Source organism: Elephantulus edwardii, unplaced genomic scaffold (assembly GCF_000299155.1).
Source record: "Elephantulus edwardii isolate Elephantulus edwardi_28Jun2011 unplaced genomic scaffold, EleEdw1.0 scaffold00055, whole genome shotgun sequence".
Taxonomy (NCBI): Eukaryota; Metazoa; Chordata; class Mammalia; order Macroscelidea; family Macroscelididae; genus Elephantulus; species Elephantulus edwardii.
Genome location: NW_006399805.1, coordinates 16,325,174 through 16,351,320, shown reverse-complemented (window position 1 = coordinate 16,351,320; position 26,147 = coordinate 16,325,174). Strand labels below are relative to the sequence as shown.

The 26,147-nt window shown below is 47.8% G+C and overlaps 1 protein-coding gene across 1 annotated transcript in view; it reads right to left on the bottom strand.

Moving 5' to 3' along the window:
- The window catches only part of CNTNAP2 (contactin associated protein-like 2), a 1,206,610-nt gene that overhangs the window by 85,151 nt on the left and 1,095,312 nt on the right, over positions 1-26,147 (bottom strand). The window contains exons 17-18 of the mRNA XM_006887275.1: positions 23,203-23,421; positions 10,398-10,634 (exon numbers count right to left, since the gene is read on the bottom strand). Coding sequence (XP_006887337.1) covers positions 10,398-10,634; positions 23,203-23,421 — 456 coding nt within the window. The remainder of the gene's footprint in view (positions 1-10,397; positions 10,635-23,202; positions 23,422-26,147) is intronic.

Here is a 26,147-nt window from a genome sequence, read left to right as displayed (position 1 = left end):
GTTCACATCCCTGTCCTCATGCTCTGAATGTGACCATGTTTGGGGATGGGGTCTCTGCAGGTGCTATCAGCCTGGCCCCCACATCAGGCTGGGTCACATCTCCTTCTGCCTGGGGTCTTATGTAAGGAGGGGAGGTACAGTGATGCAGCCACCAGCCCAGAAGGCTGGGCCCAGAGTGAGAGACAGGCAGGCTTGTCACCGGACGACTGCAGGAGCACTGCCCTGCCCATCTTGGTTACCAACCGGCCCAGCAGTGAGGGGACACGTTTTTGTTTTCTGGGTCTCCAGGTGTGGCCGTTGGTCCCCATAGCCCCAAGAGACCAAGGACTATCCTTTTATCCAAACATTCTATGAAGAAAGTAACCAGGTACCACAAATGTGGAAACCTGCAAATTAAAAAGTCTACTAGCAAAAGACAGCATTTATGGAGTGACAGGCAGGGGCCTGTTCTCTGTGAACAAGCCCCTTGCTCTCTGCAGACCCCTTCCTCCCTCCTCCCTCCACTCTCCTGCCCCTTCCTGGAAGCTGAGGAGAACCTGAGGAGACCCTCACCCTGGAAGGAGCGTAGAGCTGAGGCCCTCAGTGCAGGGATGGTGACCTTTCCACCTCGGAGGGCACCAGGCCGTGTCCAGTGCGCTGTGTGTCCACTCCTGGAACCCAGCACGGTCAGTCCACACAGGGTTAGGTCTCCTCTGTCACCCAGCTTGTGATCATGTTGTTACCACTGGCCGACACTACAGACCCAGGGTGGGTGGCATCTGGCACCTGGCGGACGAGTGTCCAGTGTGACCACACTGTCCCTGCCTCTCCAGGCCAGTCCCCTTACCCATCAGCCTCAGGTCATAGTCCAAGGTCTGCATGTGCAGAGGACAGCCAATCAGAGAGAAGCCCCTACCTCCTGAGCACCACGTGCTGTGTAGGACACGGTGGGACAGGACACGTCATACATGGGAGAGCCTCGTGCTACACAGAATGTGGCTATCGGCTGGTGTCCAGTATTGTGACCACAAGGGGTGACTAGCACTGTGATAGCAGTCAGTGTCCAACCCCGACAGCAGGTGGCATTGGGAGGGCCTCGCCAAGAAGAACCTTCTCCAGGGTCTCCAAGACCACACTCTTGAGGCTGTTGATGAAGGCCTCACAGCACAGGCCACACGACACAGGCCACATGGCAGAGGCCACAGTGTGGTTGGGAACAGGATCCTACAGAGACGCCGAGAGTCACTCAGGAGCTGCTCCCATTACCCCGTGACCAGACCTGGATTATTTTCACCACACTGGTTCATTCAATCTTCTACTTTTCACTGTTCTAGAAACTGTATGTTTTACATTTGTGTATACACATTTTAATATACATTTATATGTAGACATTTAAAATAGCTTCTGTACAAGTACAGGGAACTGAGTGGTACAGAGTTGTGCTGCCATCCCAAAGGCATGTGGCTTGAATCCACAGCTGCACCACGGGAGAAGGATGGGCAGTCTCCTCCCATGCAATTTACAGCCTCTGTATACCTTCTGGAGGGCCAGTTACGAGTCAATTCTGACTTGATGGCACACAACAACCACCACCACCACAATATACAAAGTATAAACCTAAAGGTTGGTGGTTGAGTCAACCAGCAGCTCCAAGGAACAAAAGCCTGCCAACCTGCGTCTGTGAAGACTACAGCTTAGAAAACCCTTTGAGAAGCTCAACTCTGTACAAGCAAGGAAGCCTCATGGCAAGTAGCCTAGGTTTTTATTTGATGGAGTGTTGTTGTTATGTGCCGTTGAGTCACCTGCAACTCATAGCGATGCTATGTACAAAAGCCCTAAACCTTGATCTATCCTGTGCCAATCTCACTGTCTCAGACACACCCACTCCCACTACTACTCCAGTCACTGAACCAATCCACCTCATCAAGGTTCTTCTTCTCTTGTGCTGTCCCTCCCCTCTCCCAAGCATGATCTCCATCTCCAAGAACTGGTCCCTCCTTGCAACATGTCCACAGTATATCAGATAAAGCCTCCAAGGGGCAACCTGGTCTCACCCTCTCTATGATGAACCTGTTTGTTCTCCTAGCAGTCCATGGTACATTCAATACTCTTCTCCAACTCAAAGGCATCAATTCTCCTTCTATAAGCCCTAATCATTGTCCAGCTTTCTGATGCATAGAGAGCAATTGCAAAGACTGGATCAGGTGTACCTTGTTTGATGCATAGATAGATATAAAATGAAGGACAAATTCATGACATATTTGTATACACACAAACACCTTTGGAAAACCAACGTGGGATTAGATGTGCACACAAACATAGGAAACATTTCACAGATGAGCAGAGCCTTAGGGTGTCCCTCTTGTGACACCTCCCTGAGGTCATCTGCTCTCTATGAGGAAAGAGAGGAGGGAGGGGGGTGTGGGGTGTGAATGTTCAGAATGGCTTTCCTAGCTATTGGCATTGTCACCGAATGACTGGGTGGGACTATGCTAATAATGTGAATGAGGTCAGTAAATAACACTTTTGGATGGGAACATGCAAATAAGATGTGCAGACATCTAATGAGGAGATGAGTCAGTCTTATCATCCCACTAGGTTTAAAGTGAGCAAGCTCTGAGTCAGACTACGGAAATCTCCCTCCCTCCAAGAAAGAAGCGAGCTGGACACTGAGATAGAGACCAAGTGACTGAAAGCAGAGCAGTGGCCACTGTGGTGGAGACTCAGAGACAAATGAGACTGAGCTAGACTACAACTGTCATCTTACAGAATTGGGGCTCCTACCCAGGCCCACAGAAGGGCTGGGCAGATGCCCTCATGGCAGGACCAACAGACAACATCACAGCAGATGGAGAAAAGACTGAATGGGCCAATGATTTCATCATCCGTGATAATTTAACCCCTACGGTAACAGCAGTCAAGAAACCAAGACATGCTGCACTGGGGAAAATTTGCTGTCAAGCACCTCTCCGGAGTTCTACAGAGCAACAGTGTTTATTTATAGACTAATGCACATTTGGTTCAAGATGTGGCCTTTTTAATTACTTGTTATGCAGCTGAAATTTGGATGCCTAAGTTGGAAATAAGGATGACAGAAGAATTGATGCCTTTGAGTTTCGGTTTTGGAGAGGAGTATTGAGAATCCCAAGGACTGACAAAGAACTGACCACCCGGTCTCGGAGAAAGTGCAGCCAGGTGTCCTCAGAGAACATCCCACACACTCTGGGCGTGTTCCCAGGAGGGGCCAGTCCTTGGAAAAAGACATCATGTTGGGAAAGGCGGGGGAGGGGGGCCGTCCAAAGAGAGGGGGACCCTCAACAAAATGCACTGAGACAGTGACTGTAACAGGGTCTGAGCGGATCAGAGGTGGTGAGCCCGGCGCAGGATGCTGTCCACACGCTTAGTGGTAGCCAACTCAGTGGAACCTACCAACAACAGCAACAAGAACGACGGGGCTTTGAAGGAGGCACTCTGGTGGTCTGTGGGGCAGCCCAAAGGAGGCACTTCGAATCCCGTAGCTGCTCCTTGGGAGAAAGATGAACAAGCTCCTCTAATGTAATTTGCAGCTTTGGAGAACCCCCTGGAGAGTCAACTATGAGTTGTTTCCAACTAGACAATACATAACAACAACTACAACAACAATCACCACCAGAGAACTTTGTAACGCTGAGTCAGAGCCTTGAGGGTGAAGGTCAGAGGGTTTGTGAGCACGTCTGAGAAGCCAGCCTGAGTAGAGAAGCAGGTCCTGACTGTATCCTACCTGGACTGTAACCTGTTAACTGCTCTAGTAAACCCTGTGAGTATGACCTGTGAGCTCTGTGTGGACACTGCAATGGCTGAGTGGACCCAGCAGGAGCGAGCGAGTCCCGGGAGGGCGGTGGGTGTTAGAATTGATTGCAGTAGGTCCCGGGAGTGTGAAGACACTGGTTTTGTGATGTGGATGTTCTGATGGAGACCACTGCCCCTTGTGGAGTTAGTGGGCATCAGACGGGGCTGCTCTCAAGCTGATTCCACTCTTTTTATAGGAGAGGAAGGCAGGGAGAGGTGGGAAGGAGAGAGAAGAGGACAGGGAAGGACAGGTAGGCTGACTGCCCTCCTGAAGCATCTGTGTGCCCTCAGACAGTGCCCTGCAAGGATTGTGTGCTCCAAGGTTGTAGTCCTGTGAGGACAGTGCTCCCTGAGGATGGTGTCCTCCAAGGACAATGCCCTCCAGGGACCGTGCTCCCTGAAGATTGTGCTCCCTGAGGACAGTGCTCTCTGAGATCAGTGCTCTGTGAGGACAGGGCTGAGAACAGTGCTCCCTGAGGATGGTGCCCTCTGAGAACATGCTCCCTGAAGACAGTGTCCTTTGAGGATGGTGCTCCCTGAGGAGGTGCTTTCTGAGATCAGTGCTCCCCAAGGCTGGTGCTGAGAACAGTGCTTCCTGAGGACGGTGTCCTCTGAGAGTGGTGCTCCCCAAGGGCAGTGCCCCTGAGCACGGTGCTCTCCAAGGATGTGGCTCCCTGAGGATGGTGTCTCCTGAGGACGATGCCCTCTGAGGATGGTGCCCTGTGAGGATGACCTCAGGCACCACCAGGCGTGTGCCCAGTGAGAGTCTGCGAGCTGAAGTGACTGGGTTTCTTTACGGCAGCTGTGTGCTTTCCTTCTCCTTGGTCCTCATTCACCCCCCTAAGCTGAAAACTTTCAGTTTCATTCCATTTGCAAAGTGGGAGTCTTGTGAGGAATGTTGCACCAACTAAGGCAACTTTGTTAACTAAAATGATAATTTGTTAATGTAAATAGTAAAAGATGAATCTCTCAGAATGAACTTTCAGCAGTATCAAATGCCCTGCAGCTAACAGGCCTCCTTAGTTTTGGCTGCTTTCTTTCGTCTGGGCTTTGCTGGAGCCTGTGTACACGGCTGGTCACTGCTCCCTGGCCAGGGGCTGTGGGAGCCACGCTGTTCTGATGCAGGGTCTCTGTGTGGGCCTCATCTCACCCCTACTCTGGTGAGATCTGAGGAGCTCTGGGGGTGCAGTGGCTTCTTAATATGTGGCTGCTATTTGTAAGGTCGATGGTTTGGACCTACCAGCCACTCCAGGAGAAAGGAGGCCCAGAGGGCGGTGGTCCAGGCCCCTCTTCCGTTAGCATTGGTTCTATGAGGAAGGAGGCTCGACGGAGGGGCAATGACCGGTGGCAGAGCATAAGCAGAAGGCCCCAGGACTGCAGGGATACACTCACTCAGCTTACTGTGTTTCAGGGCGCCCTAGAGCTTGCAGGCCTCAGAAGCACACATTTATGCCTGGGAGGGCCGGCTGCCCTCAGATGGTCAGACCCCACATGCTGGGCTGGCTCTCTGTGGAACGCTAGGCTGGCTGGCCAGCGTCTCGGCTGCTCCAGGACTCTTCTTGTTGGGCGACCCAGTCGGTTCTGCCGTGGATTTCTGAGGTGCTTTAGTTTGTCTTTATATCGTGCACGGCCTTGCTGTTGTCAAGGGATTCAGGTGTGGATTTCGATACTGGAGAAGTCATATTAAACCATGGGAAATAACTCTAGGGAAATCAGGTCCCAAATCCAAAAACTCTAACAAACTTCACAATAAAACTCCACTGTGCACCAGGGTCCATCCCTGTACTGTTCAAAAGAGCCCCAAAGGAGACAGAACTCAACTGTCCACCAGTGGGCCGTGGGGAAACAGGACGAGGGCCATGTGTATGATGGAATACTGCTCAGCCTTCAAGACAGGTGAAGGCCCAGCGTGTACCACGAGGTGGGTGGAGGAGCTCCAGTGGCCGACTGCTAAGTTCGAATCCAGCAGCTGTTCCATGGGAGGAAGGTGGACAACCTCCTCCCACCTGATTGAGTGCCTTGGAGAACTCACTGGAGGGCCAGCTGTGGTTGGTTCCGGCTCGATGGCCCACAGCACCTCCAGCAGCAATGTGGGCGGCACTTGAAGAGAGACCCACCGAGATGTGTCAGACACAGAGGATGCTCACCACGTGAGACCCCTTATGGGACACGTCCACTCACTGGCTGTGAGCCTGCTCGGAAGCACAGTGACCTTCCACCAGGACTGGGAAGTTGTAAATGTTGACAAGAGGAGATTATTCATCTTCCTCTTATAGACTCAGGGGTGGGTTTGAACTGCTAACCTGTAAGATAGTAGTGCAACTTGTAACCAACTCTGCCATATGGCTGCTGTTGCTGTTGCTGTGTGCCTTCAAGCAGGAACTGACGCACAGCTGACCCTCCAGCAGGTTTTCAGAGGCTTTAGTTCACAGAAGGGGCAACTGTCTATCTTCCGAGGAACAGTTGGTGGATTTGAACTCCCTGCCTTTGGGTTTGCAGAACAACTCCTTACCCTCTAGGCCACCAGAGGCACAAGGCTTCCTTAAGTAGGCAAATGCATTGAGACAGATGTGGAAGAGGTGACAGGAAGCCTAATGGTTAAGCTGGAATTTCTCTGTGATTGGAATTTAATTTCCTCTCATGTTTCGTGATGACAAAATGTGGTGATGTCCATTCTTGTGAACACACCTTTCTCACGCTCTGTATCCCTCTAGGATAGAACTTCGAGTATCATTACTGGGTTAAACAGAAGAGCTGCATTTTACATCTGGGCAGATAATGTGCACTTGACCTTTAAAAGTTCATTTTCTGGCTGAAATGTACAATCCCAAGGAGGAGAGGATGAGAGTCCCTCTTCTGCATGTTCCTCCCCAGGTCTTGTTTGAAATCTGGCATTTCTTGCTCATCTAACCAGCAGACATGCTGGATCACTGCGGCTCCTGCCTGCCCCTTCTGAATCTTGGGGTTAAGTGTGTTTTCATATAGTTTGTGTTTCTTTTGTCGTTTCACACATAAAACAAAACATCCTGACTCTTAGCACAGGCATTAAGGAAATAACGAGGTGCTGGTGTTTGTTTTGGGATGTCAGCTCAGTTCTAAGCATTAAATCCATGCATGTTTTATGCTCTCAGGCCCATCCTGCCACACCTTGGGGAGTGTGTCTTGGGCCACAGAGGTGAAATACTGAGTGCAATTTTCAAAGGTTTCCACTGTGGAGTAATCTACACAGGAAAATAGAAACAACTCCAACAACAGACATTGAACAGACGAGGGACCATCTGCCTTTGAGGGCTTCTGGGAGTAGAAGGGGTGTGAAAGCCTTGTCCCCAGTGCCTAATGATGCAGAGACAGGCAGGTGCCAGCATAAGTCACCCAGTGATGTCCGAACGTGAGGTGAAAGCTCCGAGTCTGAGCGGCGAGGAATTCACAGCAGCAATGGAAAGTTCCTGAAACAGTCCTTGATCTCTTTACAGAAGCTGTGAAGTGCTGTGGTTATCACACATGGCTTAGCAGATGCAGGGCAGTCCACGCACCTCCGTGATGGTGGGCGGGCAGTGGTACAGCCTGTCTGCTGACCCAGCAGGACACTACCGAGGGCTCTCGTCATCCACGCAGCTCTGATGTCTGACCCACACGGAGGAGGTTGGTGGCTGGGCCCCTCCGAGCTGATGGATAGCAATCCCATTCTGTAGCACTGGAGCAAATGAGCATTTCTTGTAAATATTAATGGCATCATTTCAGGGACAAACAGCTGCCCTCCCCAGCGGTCTGGAGGGAGGCGGCCTCCCAGGCTCCCGGAGGAGTTCTGCTAGATGAACCAAGGGTGAGGTTAAGTATACATAATCCTCACCTGGGACAGAAGGCATGAGTAAGAGCTGTGACAGTTTGTAGCTAAACACGAGATGCATTCTGACTGTGGATGGAGGGCTCTGATGGCCAGAGGGGGCCTAAGTCCTGTCCTTCTGTGCAGAGGAAGTGGACACACTTAGAGGAGGTGGGCTGATTGTGAAAATCCTGTCAAAATATCAAAGTACCCATGGATCCAGGCTCTCCCGGACAAGAGCCTGGTTATAATCTTGGTGTGTTTTCACGGTTTTCTTTATGCATGTGTGCACAGTGTGTGTGTGACTGTGCATGCGTGTCTGTGTGTACATGCTTGAATATGCAGGTAGCTGTGCTGTGTGTGAACTGGGGTGACCATTGTGAACATTTGCCCATCCCCTGTTCAGGACTGAAGAGTTTTCCTGAAGACAAGTACTCGAGTCCTAACCCTGTACCCGGGAACTTCACTTTCTTTGGAATAGTCTTTGAAGATGAGAACAGCTACCATGAGAAGATACAGGGGCAGATTCCTTCAGAGAAGTGTCTGTGAGACAGGAGGAGAGGAGGGAGGAAGGTGCCACGTGGAGATGGAGCTGAGCTGGAACGCTGCAGCCAGGGGCCTTGGGGCCAGGACTCGAGTGACCTGGTGGCACTTTGTCAGGACACCCTGGAAACAGTGCATGTGATGCTCAAGGGAGGACTTTTACACACCTGGACCACTAAGGGGAGGTGCACACATGCCACAAAATGGAAAAAAGAATGAATACAAGCGCTGTCCAAGGGGCAGGAAGGATGTCCACTCTGTTGGCATTGACTGTGCAGATTCTTCAGGGGCTGACGGACTAGACCCAGCACGACGTAGGATGAGGTCACAGCACCAGCCTACCAAGAAGGCCTTCCTGGACACAGAAGTGCTGGGTGGCTGCAAATGAAGGTCCTCTATATGTAGCCTTCCACCATCTGCCGCCATCACAACTCACGCTCTCTTCCCCTCAGCATCTGTCTACCTGTTCTGTCTGTCTCCAGCTCTGGTCTCACTCACACTCTCTCCTTCATCCTCGGCCTCTCTCACCCTCTGTCTCCCTCACACCTGCTTCCTTCACACTGCATGTCTCCCATACAACCTACGACTCCCTCATGCAGTTTATCTCCATCATACACTCTGTCTCACATCATTTGACTCCCTCATACTGTCTGTCGCCCTCACAGTCTGTTTTTCTCATAGCGTCTCCCTTTCTGCCTCCCTCACCCTCTGTCTCCCTCACACCCTCTGTCTCCCTCATACCCTCTGTCTCCCTCACACCCTCTGTCTCCCTCACACCCTCTGTCTCCCTCACCCCCTGTCTCCCTCACCCTCTGTCTCCCTCACACCCTCTGTCTCCCTCACACCCTCTGTCTCCCTCACCCTCTGTCTCCCTCACCCCCTGTCTCCCTCACCCCCTGTCTCCCTCACCCTCTGTCTCCCTCACACCCTCTGTCTCCCTCACACCCTGTCTCCCTCACACGCTCTGTCTCCCTCACCCTCTGTCTCCCTCATTCTTTCTCTCTCTCATTCTCTTTCTCTCCCTCCTCCTCCTCCTCCTTCTTCTTCTTTCTCTCTCTCTCTCCCCTTTACATTCTCAGCCCTAATCTGTAAGTTCCTACTGCAATGACTATCTCAACAGCTGGCACCCAGAGAAAGTGATGGAGAAAATGCTCCTATCTGTAAACGATGCCAGGTGAAGAGGTCTTCACGTGCTCATGGGAGTATGAATGGGCTACTTACTTTAGCTGCTTTTTAGGAGGTGCACTGATGGTTTATAGGAAACTGTAGCTAAACTATGCCACACGGAGAAAGAGGAGTGAGATGGTGCTTCTGTGGGTGTGAAGGAGCTGCATCCAATGTGCGGCCACCATGCCACATGGGCTGAGTGCATGACCCACACTGGGCCAGGGCTACCCCAGGCCCCGCACCTCACACACTGGGCCTGCCAGCCTGCAGAACTTATCGGGACTGAAGGGTTTCCAGATGGAAATGTGCAGTGACAGCATGCTCTGAACCGGCCAATCAGAGGTGGCATTTCAGCATCACTGGGGGTGCAGCCAGTGAACACCCTCGGACACTAACCAGAAGTGCTGGAAGTCAGAGTTCACGCAGCGACGCCTTGGAGGCGAGGCCTGGAGAAGTGCTGACAAAGCAGCCACTAAGTACTTACCAAGGGATTGCTGTAGCCAGAGTGTTTGAGCTTGCAGGCTGGGGAGCCAGGTGAAGGGGCAGTGGCCTACAGCAGGAGGGCTTCTGGGGCAAAGAAGGTGCCCAGTGCCCGGGTGAGGTGACTGACTCACTGTGGTCACAGGGTCACCCAGTGTACGCCCCACACCATGGCGGTGTGGCCAGCTTGTGGGGTCTGGGCCTGTTTCTTCCCACACTGAGAGCTTCTCCCACTGAATAAACATCAACAGTTACTCAGTGATTTAGACAGCTTCCTACCTACAATGAGAGAAGTGAGTCAATCACCTGACCCTGGTGATAATGCACACCTGTGTACAGGGGAGGAGCCTCTGTTCATCGAGGACACTCACCTGGGTGAGGGAGAAGCTCACCTGGGTGAGGGAGAAGCTCCCCTGGGGGTGAATGGAACTCACCCGGGTGAGGTGGAAGCTCCCCTGGGTGTAACCAGAGCTTCTGTGGGTGTGACTAGAGCTTCCCTGGGTGTGAACGGAGCTCCCCTGGGTAGGGGAGAGCTCACCTGCCCACGGAACATGCTTAGGGGCAGAGCTCTGCTCACCTCTGTTGCAGAAGGTGCCGTCGTAGGCCGTGTGGGCGCAGTCACAAGAGTAGCCGTGGTACTTCTCCACGCATCGACCACCGTGCTCGCAGTTGGCCCCATAGCTGGTGCAGTGGCCGGAACATCCCGACACAAAGCCAGAGGTGACCTTGGCCCTCTCTTCCAGGTCCAGTGTCACCCCGTTCATGCGCAGTGAGCGGATGCAGCCCAGGAAGCCCTGCTGGCCGCCGGCAGCACCTGGGGGTGAGAGAGGAGGTGGTCAGTGGTCAGCCTACTTCACTCCCAGGCAGCAGGGCCAGTGGGGGTTCAGGCTGCTAGGAGTCTGCACCCTGCCTTCACGCCAGCTGAGGAGAGCTGACCACTGCCCCTTGGCTGTACAGGTGAATGAAGAAGGCAGCAGATTGCTGCAGAAACATGTCTGGGAGACAGCGTGCCATCTCAGCTGCTGAAAAGAAGTTTATGAAACTGCTAGCTTCTTTGCTCTAATCCAGGGTGCTGCATTCCACAGAATTATCTCCAGAAAGACACGCACAAAGGCAGAGGGCGTGCATGTATTAGCAGAGTTAACAAGTCAATTAGTCCAAAGCAGAAATCCATTTGAAGGGCGCTGCCAACCTGGACAGTTCGGGCCTGGTGTATGGGGTGGGCACCGGAGGAACTCATAGTTTCAGTCAAGCCAGCCACTCCGCACTTTCAACAGACCGGGTGAAAGGGGCTTCTGTGAGGTTATTAGGGACACAGCACACAAAGGCACAATCACTGGGACTTTCTGAAAGTAAGACAGAGTCAGACCAAGGTCCATGAGCACAGAAATACTAAACATTCCTGACGCGGTTCAGAGACAGGCTCACTGGAGCCCTCCATGAGGAGCATGGTGTTAATTATGTTGGTGCTAACTCTTGCTAAAGCACTTTAAACAGCTGGTACAAAGAGAGAAATTCCAAGTGATACATGAGTCTGTAAAGAAAAGAACAACGTACAGTGCAGGAGAGGAAGACGCTGGCTGAGACGGATTGACACTGTAACTGGGGTAACGGGGGTAGGTGTGTCTGAGACAGTGAATGTGACGCAGGATAGAGCAGGGTTCAGAGCTGTGGAGCACAGGGTTGCTATGGTCACAGAAGACTTGATGGCACAAGACAAGCACAACAACTTGCAAATGAAAATGAATAGTAATTAAAACCATTAAAAAACTATCTGATAAAAATTTAGGGGAAAAAGATTGTTAAGAAAAAAAAGAAAACCCAAGTAATATAACCTATCATATGCAGGTGACACAAATTTGCTCTCTGAAAATGAAGAGGACTTGGAGCACTAATTGATGAAGATCAAATAATACAGCCTTCAGTATGGATTGCATCTCACACAAAGGAAACAAAACCCTAACACTGGCCAGAAACACTGTCAAGACAGAGAAAGCATTGACATTGTCAAAGATTTTGTTTCTTAGATCCACAAGAAATGTCCATGGAAGCAGCAGTGAAGACCCCAAGTGCACTGGGAAAATCTGCTGCAAAGGATTCTGCAAAGGATTAAAGAGCAAAGGGGTCACTTTGAGGGATAAGACACAGCTAACTGGAGAAGTGGTGCTTTTAAACTGCCTCCTTAGCTTGTGAAAGTGGGACAATGAATCAAGAAGACCAAAGAATGGTATTTGAATTGTTTTGGAGAAGATAGTGAATATGTCATGGACTAAAGAACAAAGCAGCCTGTTTTGGAAGCAATGCAGCCAGCACACACCTTTGGAGCAAGGATGGTGAGACTTCAACTCACATACTCTGGGCCTGCTGTGAGGAAGGATGGGTCACGGAGGAAGGACGTCAAGCTTGGAACAGTAGAGAATCATCAAAAAGGAGGACTCTAAGGGGATGGATTGAGTGACTGCAATGGTGGCTCCAGGACAGTAATGTTTAAATGTTTAGGAGGCTGAGGCAGGACGGGCAGTGCTGCTTCCATGAAGCCACTATGAATCAGGACTGACCTGATGGCATATTGCAGGAACAGCACCAATAGAAGTCCTGCATTAGGGCTTCCTGTAAGACGCATGTGATTGACAGACCTCACAGTGACTCACAGGAGGGTGACTGTTATACCCACACTGCGTGATACTACGCTTGGTCTTAAGCAAAAGGCCAAGGAAAACGAGGCATAGCGAGGTCTGTCCTTTTCTGGTACATGGTATTTCTTTTTTACACATGAAAATTTCTGACATTTATATTGCCACAGATATATGTTTTATTCGTATGATTTCTGCCTTTGAGATTGTGCTTATAAAGCTCTCCGTTCATGCAAAACAATGTAATTATTCAATGATATTTTCTTCTTGCACTTTTATAGTTCCATTTCTATCAATATTCTTAACCTTAATCTATCTTGAGTGAGTTCTAACTTGGAAATAATCCACATTTCATGGATCCTCCTTCGTGGTTGAGAATCATATTTTTATTATATCATTAAGGCAAACATTTAGATGCCCATAAACCCAACCAAGTCCACTGTTGACTCTGAAGCACTGCGATTCTCCTTTGGTTTCAGAGATGGAATCTTCACAGGGAGACTACCATCTTCCTATGGAGCCACAACCCATTCTGTCCCCAGGCTGTTCGCCCCCAGGCTGTCCGTCCCCAGGCTGTCCGTCCCCAGGCTCTCTATCCCCACACTCTCCATCCCCAGGCTGTCTGTGCCACTTAGCCTCAAAGGGCACCAACTTCTTCACAGAAGAAAGGCCGTCTCCCACAAAACCTGATGGGGTGGAGCCAACTCTAGGGCAGTGAGCCTGGACTGAGCTTTTGACCTCCTGATGGGGTTGATGGGAGCAGCTTTTCCTGTCTTCCTGCCTCTCAGCCTTTGCTTTTCTCTGGTCTTGGTCTGTCCTGTTCGACATGTCTGACTCCCTTCCTGCCTCTGTGTGTTACCTGTGTGGCTTCCATTACACCTTCACCTCCTCTATCACCCCCTGCTCACCTATGTTTGGGAAGCTGCGCTGAGGGCGCCTCTGTTCCTGCCAGCTCTGAAGTACACACCCCCACCCCGTCTGTCCTCCTCTCTGTGTATCAGTGAGGAAAATGCCAGTTGCCATGAAGCCAAGTCAGAGCCACGGCCGCCCCCGGGTGACAGAGTACCATTGTACTCTAGAATGTCCAGGGGCTGGTTTTTCTGAACTAGATGACCATGTGTCTTTCAACATGGCTTTTGGTGGACTTTTTGAGCATTTCTCATGAATACCGCCCAGGGATTCCAAACAGTAATTATCTCTCTGTTCACTCCTCTCTTCCTCTTCTCACCCTCCCCCTGCCCTAATTGGCCACCAGCAGAAGACTGCAGTCTATACTGTATCTGTATCTGTTATGTATCAGAAGGCGAGTGGACCACCACCTCTGTCTCTGTGGCAGGAATGCACAGACCCACTATTTCCTTGTGAAAGTGCCCTTTATTTATGCACATGGGCCAGTGAATAGTTGTAAAGCTCCATGAATTAGTGACATAAAGAAAAGCTTTGTCCAGAGGATGGGCCACAAATGAGTAGAAGATGCTAATATACCAGGACCAGTGGGATTAGTTGAAGTTCAACATATGTGCTCTGTGGAAGTGTGTTTCTTGAAGACAGATGTCCTAAGTTTAAATCATAAGTCCTCAACCCAAGATACTACTTAACCTTCACTAATTAGAAAATCAACACATTGTCTTTGGAGTCAGCCCCCACCACACGAGGGCTTCATGCATATTAGTCAGACCAGTAATCATCCAAGGTGAGACCTACATTTACTTTGTAAACCATTTTTTCCATGTGAAAAACTATTAAAATATGGCAATTAAAGATCAATTATGGAACTACAGTTACCATCCTTAATGAATAACATCACCAAGAAAGGCTCCGTGGATTATGGCCACATAGTCAGCCATCAGACTCAACGAAAAAGACAGATGATACAAAAAATTACCTAAAAGACGCTGTCCTCTCCATCCTGGTTGACATCTCAGTTTAGAAGGAGCTGAGCACCTGTCTTCTCCAAACTCAAATTCCTGGAACCTGGTTTATTTCTTCAGTAAATACTGGCCTCATGTCTGTGCTCAGGAGTCACTTTGAAACACAACTCAAAAGCCTCTGTTCTCACTGAGGAAGCCAGAAATTCAACAGTGAACTCAGTGAGCACCAGGGCTTGAACTGTGGGCTCATGGCATTTTGCTCCTGCACCTGGGGAGGTGAGCCTGTTAGAAGCAGAGCTGCCTCTGTTGTGTTCATGATGGCAGCTCAGAGCAGGTGGGTCCTAAGCCTAATCTCTTCTGAGTGGGGTTTTCTAAGAAGTGTAGAAGAGACATGGACACACACTGGGAGACAAGTGCTGTTGGTGATGCCATCACAGTAGCTAAGGGGAGTGGCAGACACCAGGGAGACCGGTTCCTGAACTCAAACTCACAGCCTCAGAACTGTGAGAATACATTCCTGCTCTCTAAAGTCTCACTTTGTGGCATTTTTGGTACCAACTGCCTTGGAAAAATAAGTCATAAGTGAAGTATGTTGAGCGTTAGGAGGAAACAGATGTCAAGCCCATCCAGGGGGTCAGGAGTAGGGTGGGAGGCTATCTGCTAGAGGGGCCATCGAGGGTGGGCTGTTGGAAAAGTGACAGTGTCCATGAGCTTGTCTGTGCAGAGTGTGGCTAGGACAGAGGAGGAGGATGCTGCCCCCACGTGAGAAAGAGGCCCTGAGGGTCAGTGCAAGTGTAGAAGAGTGAAGTGTCCAAGGGAGCGGCTGGGCGGGCCCTGGGGAAGGCACTCCTGCTTAAAACAGAGGGAGCAGACAGGCTGGACTTCAGATGGACACAGTGCAATCACAAGTATCCTTGTGACAGCTGTCACCGCTCTGCCAAACCCGCCTGGTCTCAGCATTGTCGTTGTGACGGAGTCCCTGTGTCAGTCCATCTCCTGGACAGTCCGCCTCTTTTCTCAGACCTCTTCACCAAGCTCAGTGTCCTCCAGAATGGCTGCCTTCTGAGAACATGTCCAGTACGTGTGAGGCGAAGCTGCTGCGTCCTTCCTCCTGAGGACATTCTGGCTGTTGGTCCTACGATGCAGATCCGCTGATTCTTCTGTCAGTTCATGGTATATGCAGTATTATTCACTGACACCACGAGACCATGATTCACAGGCAGAAGGTGCCTTTGGTCTTTCTTATTGTCTAGCTAGCACACGCACATGACACAAGTGAAAAGACCTTGCTTCAAGTGCATTTTCAGCCTCAAAGTGACATCTGTGCTTTTTGTTTTGTTTTGTTTTACAGAAGAACAACTTAAATGTCTTAAAAGACTTTACATGATGTCCAAGTCTTTCGTAGAATATTTGCCTAGTGCCCTACAGCATTTGGTATCCTGACTGCAGCTTCGATATGCATGGATTGTGGATTCAAGCAAAAGGAAATCGTTGACGCGTTCAATCTTTTATCATGCTCATAGTTGTATTTTTTATATTGATATGTAATCCAGACTGGAGGCTATAGTCTTTGAACTTTATCATAAGCACTTCAAGTTTTCTTTGATTTCTACAAATAAGATTGTGCCATTTGCTTAAGGTAGATTGTTGTTGAGTCTTCCTTCAATCTTGACACCAAATTCCTCTTTATATACTCTAACTTTTCAGATTAGTTGCTCAGGAATCAAATTGCATAGGTTTAATTAAAGAACACAAGCCTGGTATGGACTCTTCCTGATTTTAACCCACGAATATCTTTTTGTTCTTTCCAAACATCTGTCTCTTAGTCTGTGTGCATATTAATTAGGACCACAACAAAGTGTTCTGGATTGCCATTCTTCTCAATGTTTTCCAAGAATTTATTATGACCCACAGAGTTATTGACTACGCCTTTGTGTAGCCAACAAAAACCACAAATAAAACATCTTTCTAGTATTCTCTGCTCAGAGCCAAGATACATCTGACATCAGAAATGACACCCATAGTTCCAAGGCCTCTTCGATTCAGCATGTATTCCTGGAAGCTCCCTGTTAGTACACTTAAAATTAACCATTTAAAAATTATATTCAACAAGATTTTACTTTGATTTGATATCAACTGTATGGTTAGATAACTTCCACATTCTTTGGATTCTCTTTCTTTGGAATAGGGACAAATGGGGATCTCTTCAAGTTGATTGACCAAGTGGCTGTTGCCCAACTTTCCTGGTGTGTTTCCAGAATTGCATCCATTTTTTGTTAAGTCTTAATCATTGTTTTCCATGAATTCCTGGACTCTTGCTGTTTACCAGTGCCTGCAGTCCACATTGAAATCCTTTCTTCAGTATTATTGGTCCTTGATCACATGCTTCCTCCTGAAATGGCTGAGCATAGATTTTTGTTTTGGTGTAGTGACTCTGTTCCTTACATCTTCTTCCGGTGTTTCCTTTGTCATTCAAGATTGAACGCATACACTACTTCAGTGTTGCAAATTAAGGCTTGAACTTGTTCTTCAGTTCTTTCAGCTTGAGAAATGCTGAGCATGCTCTTTCTTTTTGGTTTTCTAACCTCAACAGTGTATATTTAATTATAACACTTTGCTTTGTCTTTAAAAAATATTTTTTATTGGTTTGCTTACAAAGTTTGTATACATTATGTTTCACACTATTCTTCATTCATATTGTGTTTCATATAATCATCCCTATTCATTGTGTTTTATAAAATTAATCACCACAGGACTATGCCTACCATTACCCTGCCTTTTCAGGTCCCCACTGGATCCCTTCCATTTCCTTTACCTCCTTCCTCCACCCCCCAAATTGTGCAGCTCTGTGATTTCACCCCTACTCATCCTCATCCCTCTGCTCCCATCCCTTCCCACCGCCCCCTTGGATCCCTGTATACGTTTTACTAGTTATCCTTCTATTTTTTAAATTGATATTTAATGAAAGTTTATAAAGAACTTGAGTTCATTGTAGCACATTTTTCTCCCTGGCCCCCAACCCAAATTGCCTTTTTCTTTGGGATAAAGCTCTTTCATTGTTATACAGTCCCCCTCCCCCAGACCACTTTACTATGAAGCTCTTATTCTGGACTCTTGTCATGCCAATAATACCGAATCATATATTCCTTTTATACAGTTCTCTCCCTCGTCTGTTTCATTGCCGTGTAGATTATTTATCTTGTGTTTTCTTAGTTTCTCCTCAGCCCCCATGTCAGTCCTGTTTTATAACAGTGGCATTATGCTGTACTTGTCTTTTTGTGACTTTGATATTTCACTCAGCATAATGTCCTCCAGGGTCACTCTTTTTGTATAACAATTAATGAGTACCTAGTTTTTCAATGCAGCATAATATTCCATTGTGTGAATATATTACAGATTCTCTATCTACTCATTTGTTGATGGGCACTTGGATTGTCTCCAACTCTTTGCTATTGTGAAGAAAGCAGCAATAAACATCGATATGCATTTATCCTTCTATTTTTATAATAATGGTCTTATATAGTATTTGTCCTTATGAGACTGAGTTAGTTCACTCAGCATAATGCTCTCCAGTCTCTCTCAAGTTGTGTGGTATTTTTTGAAAATGTTGCTCTTGAGAGAAGCCAGCAAAAGGGCAAAGGTGGGCTTAGGAGTGGGAAGATAAAAGAATAATCGAGTGAAAATAACAAAGGAGCATCACAGGCTTGATGTGATGGCCATGGCAGGGTGAATGGAACCACCTGTCCCAGGCACATGGTAGGTGGAGGGGTGAGCTCTGAAAAGGAGCCGGGCGAAGAATGGGAGGAGAGAGTAGAAGAGCAGGGGGGAAGCATTTGCTTCTTTGATTTCAGGACTCTTAACAGTGGGTATTTGTTCTGGGTTGAACTTTGTCTCTCCCATCCCAGCAGATATGTTGAAGCCCCAGGAACAGTGGATATGATGTTGGTTAGATCTTTGAAAGTATGATCAGTTACAGTTAGGGCAACACTATCATACAGAGCAAGATGGGTCCTAATTCCTTGGTATTAGGAGGGGCTTATCCCTGGAGAAGGACATTAGGCTTGATAAAGCAAAGGGTTAGTGAAAAAGAAGGTCCTTAACAGCGAGCTCAAACAGCAATGACTATGAAAAATATGCAGGACCACACCTAATGTCACCTAACAACAACACCTAACAATAACTAACAACAACCAACAACACCTAGCAACACCTAGCAACACTGCCTAACAACACCTAGAAACATCACCTATCACCACCTAAAAACACCCACCACCTAACACTACCACCTAACAATACCTAACAACCACACATAACAACACTTAACAACAACACCTAACAACATCTAACAATACCACCTAACATCACCACCTAATACCACTACCTAACACCATCACCTAACAACACCCCCTAACAACATCTAACAACACCACCACCTAACAACACCACTTAACACCACCTAACAACATCACCTAACAACAACATCTAACAACACCCAATAACACCTAACACCACCACCTAACACCTAACTACACCTAACAACACCACCTAACAACACTTAACAACAATACCTAACAACACCTAATAACACCATCTAACAACACCAAATAACATATAACACCTAATAACACACCTAACAATATCTAACACCTAACAACACCTAACAACAACACCTAACAACACCATCTAACAACACCTAAAAACAACACTTAACAACAATACCTAACAACATCTTTTAACACCATCTAACACCACCTGACAACAGCTAACAACAATGCCTTATGAATGGTGTCAAGTGAAAGGGGAGAAAGACATGGAAACAGATTGATGAGAGAAGGCATGAAAAGATATACCTACATGTCAAGGAATGTCAGAAACACCTGGAGCCACCAAAGGTGAGGGGCAAGGGAAGACCCTCCCCAGACCTGGCTCTGTGACACCTGGAAAGCGTCTTCATCTCCAGAACCTCCAGAGAACAGGCCCATTCTCTGCGGCACTTCATTGCTGCCGCTCTAACAGCATAACGTCTCCATCTTCTTCAATGTCCCAGGGAAGGCCTGGGACATCTCTCCCCACCACATTTCTGTCCCTGGCTCTAATGTTTCCATTTTCCCCCTGTAAGACAGTTGCCATTTATAATCTGAATTTTAGTACAGTCCTTGCTGAAAGAATAATAAGAAAAAAAATCAATGTGTGAAATTATTTGATAAATATGGTGAAAACATTTCCTGGCATTCTGTTGTTATGCACCATCAAATCTACTATGACTCAAAGCGACCCTCTGAACAATGGTTCTGAACACTGCTCCATCCTGTGCCATCCTTACCATTTCTGATATACATGATGAGCCCACTGTTGAAGTAAACTGTGTCAGTCCGTCTCATTGAGGGTCTTCCTTTCTTCTCTGACCCTTCACCTTCCCAAGCATGATGTCTTTTTCCAAGGAGTAGCCCTTCCTAAGTCCAAAATATTGTGAGATGAAGCTTCACTATTCTTGTCTGTAAGGAGCACCTTGGATGCACTTTCTCCCAAGACATGTTTGTTCTTTCGCCAGTCCTTGAGATATTCAGTACTCTTCTCTAACACCACAACTTAAAGACATCAAATTTTTCTGTCACCCTTTGTCATTTCCACCTTTCAGATATGTATCAAGTAATTTGAAAGACAATAACTTGGATCAAGTACATTTTAATCTTTAGATGGATATCATTGCTTCTTAACACTTTGGAGATGTCCTTGATGACAGATTTTCCCAATGCAATAAGTCTTTTGATGTTTTGATTGCTGGTACCAAGGCTGCTGATTGTAGATACAAGTAAGATGAAATTGCTGACAATCATTTATCCATCTCTCATGATGTTGCCTCTTAGCTCAGTGGTGAGGATTTTTATTTTCTTGATGTTGAGATATAATCCATGGTGAAGTCTTTGATCTTATGCAGCAAGTGTTTCAAGTTTTCATTTTTCAGTGAGCAAGGTTGTGTGATCTCTGCAATGTAGATTTGTGGTGAGTCTTCCTCTGATTCTGATGTCACATTCTTCATATAAAGCTCAGTGTCTTGAATGACTTGCTCAGCACACAGATTGAATAGGTATGGAAAAAGGATACCTCTCTGATGCACACTTTTCTTGACTTTAAAGCATCTAATGTTTCCTTATTCTGTTTGGACAACAGCCTCTCTAGGTCTAGGATTCACATGAGCACAATTAAGTTCTGGGATTCTCCTTCTCAGTGTTAACCATAATTTGTTGTGATTCACACAAATGTCTTTGCACAGACAATAAAACACAGATAGATATCCTTCTTGTATTCTCTGCTTTCAGCCAAGACCCATCTGACATTAGCAATGATATCCTGGGTGCCATGGCCTCTTCTAAATCCAGTTTTAATTTCTGGCAGTTCTCTGTCAATGTACTGTTCTAGTAATTTTTTAATAATCATCAGGGAGATTTTGCTTGCAGGTAATAGTAATTAGGTAGTTCAATAATTTCCACATTCTGTTGGATCACTTTTTTTTGGGGAATGGGAACAAACATAGATCTCTTCCAGTCAGTTGACCAGGAAGCTGTCTTCTAGACTTCTTGGCACAGCCTGGTGAGGCAAAAAGAGCTTCATCTTCTTGTTGAACATGTCCATTAGTATCCCATTGATTCTTGGGGCCTTAGTTTTTGCCCATGCAGGTTACATTTCTTTCATTATTATTAGTTCTTGATCATATACTACTTTCTGAAGTGGTTCTGTATCAGCCGGTACTTTTTAGTACAATGTACTCTGTGTAATCCTTCCATCTTCTTTTGATGCTTCCTAGATCATTCAAGATCTTGCAACCTTCATGTTGCAACTCGTACCTTCACTTTAAAAAGTGCTTTTGCTGGATCAGACCCTTGAAATTGTCATGAGGAAGCTAGAGCAGAGCCTGCCAAGCCCCAAAGTGTCAGCCCCTCTGTAGTGTTACCTTTTTATACTGACACAAGTCAGCGACAGCCAGAGAAACAAACAAATCCATTGTGGAAGAAGTGTAACTGGAGTGCTCCTTAGAAGGGAGGCGCTGGAGTAGGCTTGACATCGATACTGATAACAGGGGACCAGCTCTGTCCTCAGGACTAAGACCTGCCTCTAGAAGACTGCACAGAGGTGCCCTCCAGCTCAGGGTTAGGTCAAAAGACAAATTTGATTAGGAACATCTGCTGTCAGGGACCTCTCCAGGGTGCTGAAGTACAAAGTGTCAGTCTAGAGACTAAGGTTCTCCTGACCCAGGCCATAGTCTTTGCAATTACTTGCTATGTATCAGAGAGCTGGATAATGACCAAGGATGACAGAAGAAGAATTCATGCTTTTGAGTTGTAGTGCTGGAGAAGAGTATTAAACATAGCACAGACTGCAGAGAGAACAAGTAGGTCTGTACTGGAGAGGGTGAAACCAGGTTGCTCCTTAGAGGTAAGGATTTTGAAGCTCCAGCTCACATACTTTGGGCATGTTGTTAGGAGGAACTAGTCCTTGGAGAAGAACATCATGTTTGGATGGGTGGAGAGTAAGACCCTGGATAAGATGGATTGGTACAGCAACTAGGGTAATAGGGACAGGTGTGTCAGAGACAGTGACATTGGCTCAAGATAGGAAAGGGTTCAGAGCTATTGTGCATAGAGTCACTACAAATTGCAGGTAACTCAATGGTACATAACAACATCAACATCATCAAGAGAGTTCTGAGAGTTCCAGAGGTGGAAGTTCACTGCTAACTGGTTCTGCTGGAGCAAATGGGAAGAAGGAACTGTGGGTACCGTCACTCATGTAGGGTTTGGCGCTCTAGCTCCAGCCTGACAGCTAGGGCTGCAGAAGGTAATTAGTCTTGACTGCTAAGGCCAAAGGCAGGACATCAAATGGTGACCACTGGCGGGGAGAGTCGTGAGTCACCTGGAAGAGCCAGCAGAAAGTGAGGGGGGCGGGGAGGGACAAGTGGCAGGTAGGCAGGCAGGTGAGAGCAGAATGGGAGTGCTTGGTCTTGGTGGGGAAGGGCTGTCCCTGGACCCAGAGAGGTGGGCTGGGCTCACAGGAAGGGAGCATGGTGCTCCCCTAGCCCCCCGGCACGCTGCTTAGGAAGAGCCCTCAGAGTATCTGTGCTTTACTGTATGTCCGCGCTCTCCAGGGCTTTTTATTTCAATGACTGAATATAACTTTGTGTACTTTATTAGGAGGCAAGGAGCTCTGATGGCATAGATTGTAACATATTGAGCTTCTAACTGAAAGGTGGGCAGTTCAAACCTGCCTTGTGCTCCATGGAGAAGGATGGATAGTTGCCTCCCACAAAGATTTACAGTGTTGGGAACCTCATGGAGGGAGGATGTTGCCAGACCAGCTCAGCAGTGACAGGTCTGGTGGTTGGTTTGTTTGACCAGGTGGCTCAAGTGAACTGGGATTGTAACCTAAAGGTTTGTGGTTCAAACTCACTCAGTGGCTCTTCAGAAGAAAGGTCAGCTTCTGTGGACATGCTGCCCAGCATCTCCCTGGACATCTGCTTTTCAGCACTGCTATGAGCCAGGATCACCTTGACCACATTGGGTTAGATAGTTGATTGATTTCTTCAGGTTAAGGAGGGGGGATGAGGTCCACCTGGTCTAGAGGAGACCACAGCACCCACACCTGTGTACATGGAGACCTCCAACCCCCTGCAGCACCTTGTGCTGGTTCCTAGGTCCAGGTCTAATCCCCATTCACCACGTACTTCTGTGAACATGGAGACCCACCTCCAAGTGCCTGTGTTCTCACACGGCTCCCGTTCACTCACATACAGATGTGAACATGGACACCGAGACCCCCTATGGCCCCCAGTCACTTATGTCTGGTCTCTGTGATGACCATGTTCAGGCTGTCCCCCACTTACCCACATACAGCTGGCTGTAGAGCTCCAGGCGCTTGTGGCCTTCCGTGGGGGCCTTGCGCACCTGTGGAGGCAGCCGGTCCACCTGCAAGCTGGCCTGCTTGACGTTCCTCTCGGCGGTGACACGGTGCCACTGGTCATCGTTGAGCGGGGACGGGGCCCTCACCACAATCTCCACTGGTCCATTCCCCACGTCAAAGGAGAAGGACACGTCTGTGGCAGCTGCAGGCAGAGAGGATGGGGTAAGCACATTTCCAGACACCCCAAAACCCACTCAGAGTGTGTGGGAGTGAGCACACTTCCAGATTTCCAAAAACCCACTGAGTGTGGGGGGTGACCATGTTCAGGATACTCCAAAACTCAGCAAATGTGGAGATATGCACGTCTCAGATACGCCCAAGCCGCATGTACGCTATCAGGTGACTTGGACATCCGGTGTCTCCAAGCAGGGTTGGACCTTCCAGGTGCAGTCAACAGTAAGGAGACTCCCTACTCTGAGAATGGGGAGGAAGTGGGTGGTGGAGGACAAACGTCCACCACCATTGCTGTGGTCGTTCAGGACCTGTACCTGGAGCCTGCCAGGATACCTCTGTCACCACTCTCCCTGAGACACTGCCAAGGGCCTTTTGGGTTTGGCACATAGAGGGGATGGCCTAGGTGGGCCTCCTCCCAGAGCTGGTTCTCACAGATCCCATGAACAGCTGGGCCTTGCGCTGAGGGCAGCCCTGTGGGCAGTATCATGAGAACATCTGTGTGCAGCTGCCCACACTGACTCCAGAACATACAACCTCAAGAGTGACTGCTCTGAGGGAACCTCATTCTGTGGACCCTTGCTGTCTCTGTGAGGACAAGGAGCTGCTGAAGCAGCCCAGGCCCAGGTCCTTGATTTCCTCCAGGGCCGTCCGAGTCCTGGTTCATAGTGTCCCAGAAAGTCAGTGCAAGTCCGATCTCTGTGCTGTGACTGGGCCCCGCTCTGGACTGTCCCTGTGCTGTGACTGGACCCGCTCAGGACCGATCCCTGTGCTGTGACTGGGCTCCGCTCAGGACCATCTCTGTGCTGTGACTGGGCCTCGCTCTGGACCGTCCCTGTGCTGTGACTGGGCCTCGCTCTGGACCGTCCCTGTGCTGTGACTGGGCCCCGCTCAGGAAGGGGCTTCTGCTGGCGCTCACTGTGCATTCGGAGTGGTGGGGAGGCTGTGGGGGCACAGGAGGACCGAGTGGGATTCTAGCTGGAGTGCAATGCCTTCCACGTGGTGAAGGAGGGTGTTACCTAAGTCTCCTTCATTTTAGTTTCAGTTTTTCAACATAGAAGTTTTTAGTTGCAAATGTACATGTTCACACCAGAAAACACGATGCTATACACGTATCTGAAAGTGAACAGAGGCAAGAAACATTTATTTGAAGTCTTGGAAGTTCTTTGAGGAAATGCTGGGAGTTGATGACGTGAACTCATTTAAATATCTCTGGTCTCCTGGTAACCTCTTGAATGTGAGTAACTCCCTTCATGCATTTTGGCCATTAAGCTCTTCATTGTGGTTAAAAATATAACTTCACAAAGTGTCTACAGAGAACAGGACACCGAAGAGACACCATCAGCCATGCATGGTCTGAGCACCATCTTTAAAATGCAAACCTGAAACAAGATCCACATCTCACACCATATATAAAAACAGCCCCAGACCATAAAGTTCATAGAGACAACTGTGATCAAGCTCAGAAGGCCGAGTCTACAGTAAAGAGACTGCCAAATACAGCCAGAAATGCACCATCTGAAGAGGATAAAATTGATGAATGGAACCTTCTAAATCCTATGCGCATCAAAAACTTCTTCCAACAGGGTGAAAAAACCCCTACTGATTTGGAACAAATATTTGGCAATACAGTCTCAGACAAGAGTTTTTCATTAACGACAGTTTACAGAATACTCCTGGGCTTACACACACACACACACACACACACACACACACACACACACACACGATATAACCCAATTACAAAAAGGGCAAAAGATATGGAAAAAATTTTCATTGAGGAAGATATTCAAAAGGCCAACAGACACATGAAGAAATACTCAAAATTACTGGCAACAAGAGAGATGCAAATCAAAACCACAATGAGATACCATCTCACTTCAATAGCAGTGGCAAAGTTTAACAGGACTGCAAGTAATAGATGTTGGAGAGGATGTGGCTCTCGTGGCTCTCACACATTGTTGGTGGAATTGTAAAATGGGACCACCACTTTGGAAGGCAGTTTGGCACTTCCTCAAAAGGATGAACATAGAAATTCCACATGACCCATCTATTCCACTATTTGGAATATACGCTGAGAAAAAGAAACAGAGGCACAAACAGAGACTTGTACACCAGTGTTCATAGCAGCGTTATTCACTAACACAAGAACATGGAAACAGCCCAGATGTCCAGCCACAATCGAATGGATTGAGAAATTATAGTACATTCATACAGTAGAATACTACACAGAATGCAGGAGCAATGACTTTGTAAATTACTACTTAACTTGGGAGGGACTGGAGAGCATTATGTTCACTGAGTCCCTTAAGGATAAATACTGTATAAAACCATTATTGTAGAATGAGTATAAGGATCTAAGGCAGGGGGGAGGGTGGAAGCAGAGGGGTGAGGATGGGCGGTAGAGGTGGGAGAAAAGATTAATCAAAGGGTTGCATAATTTGATGGGTGGGGATGGTGAAGGAAATGGGAAAGATCCGGCAATGTACGCAAACTTTGTAAATAAACCTGTATGTATATATATACATACAGCTTGCGACTCATAGCGACCCTATGTACAACAGCCATAAACCGTGCTCTATCCTGTGCCAATCACACTGTCTCCGACACACCCATCCCGATTCTATATCTATATCTATATCTATATCTATATCTATATCTATATCTATATCTATATCTATATCTATATCTATATCT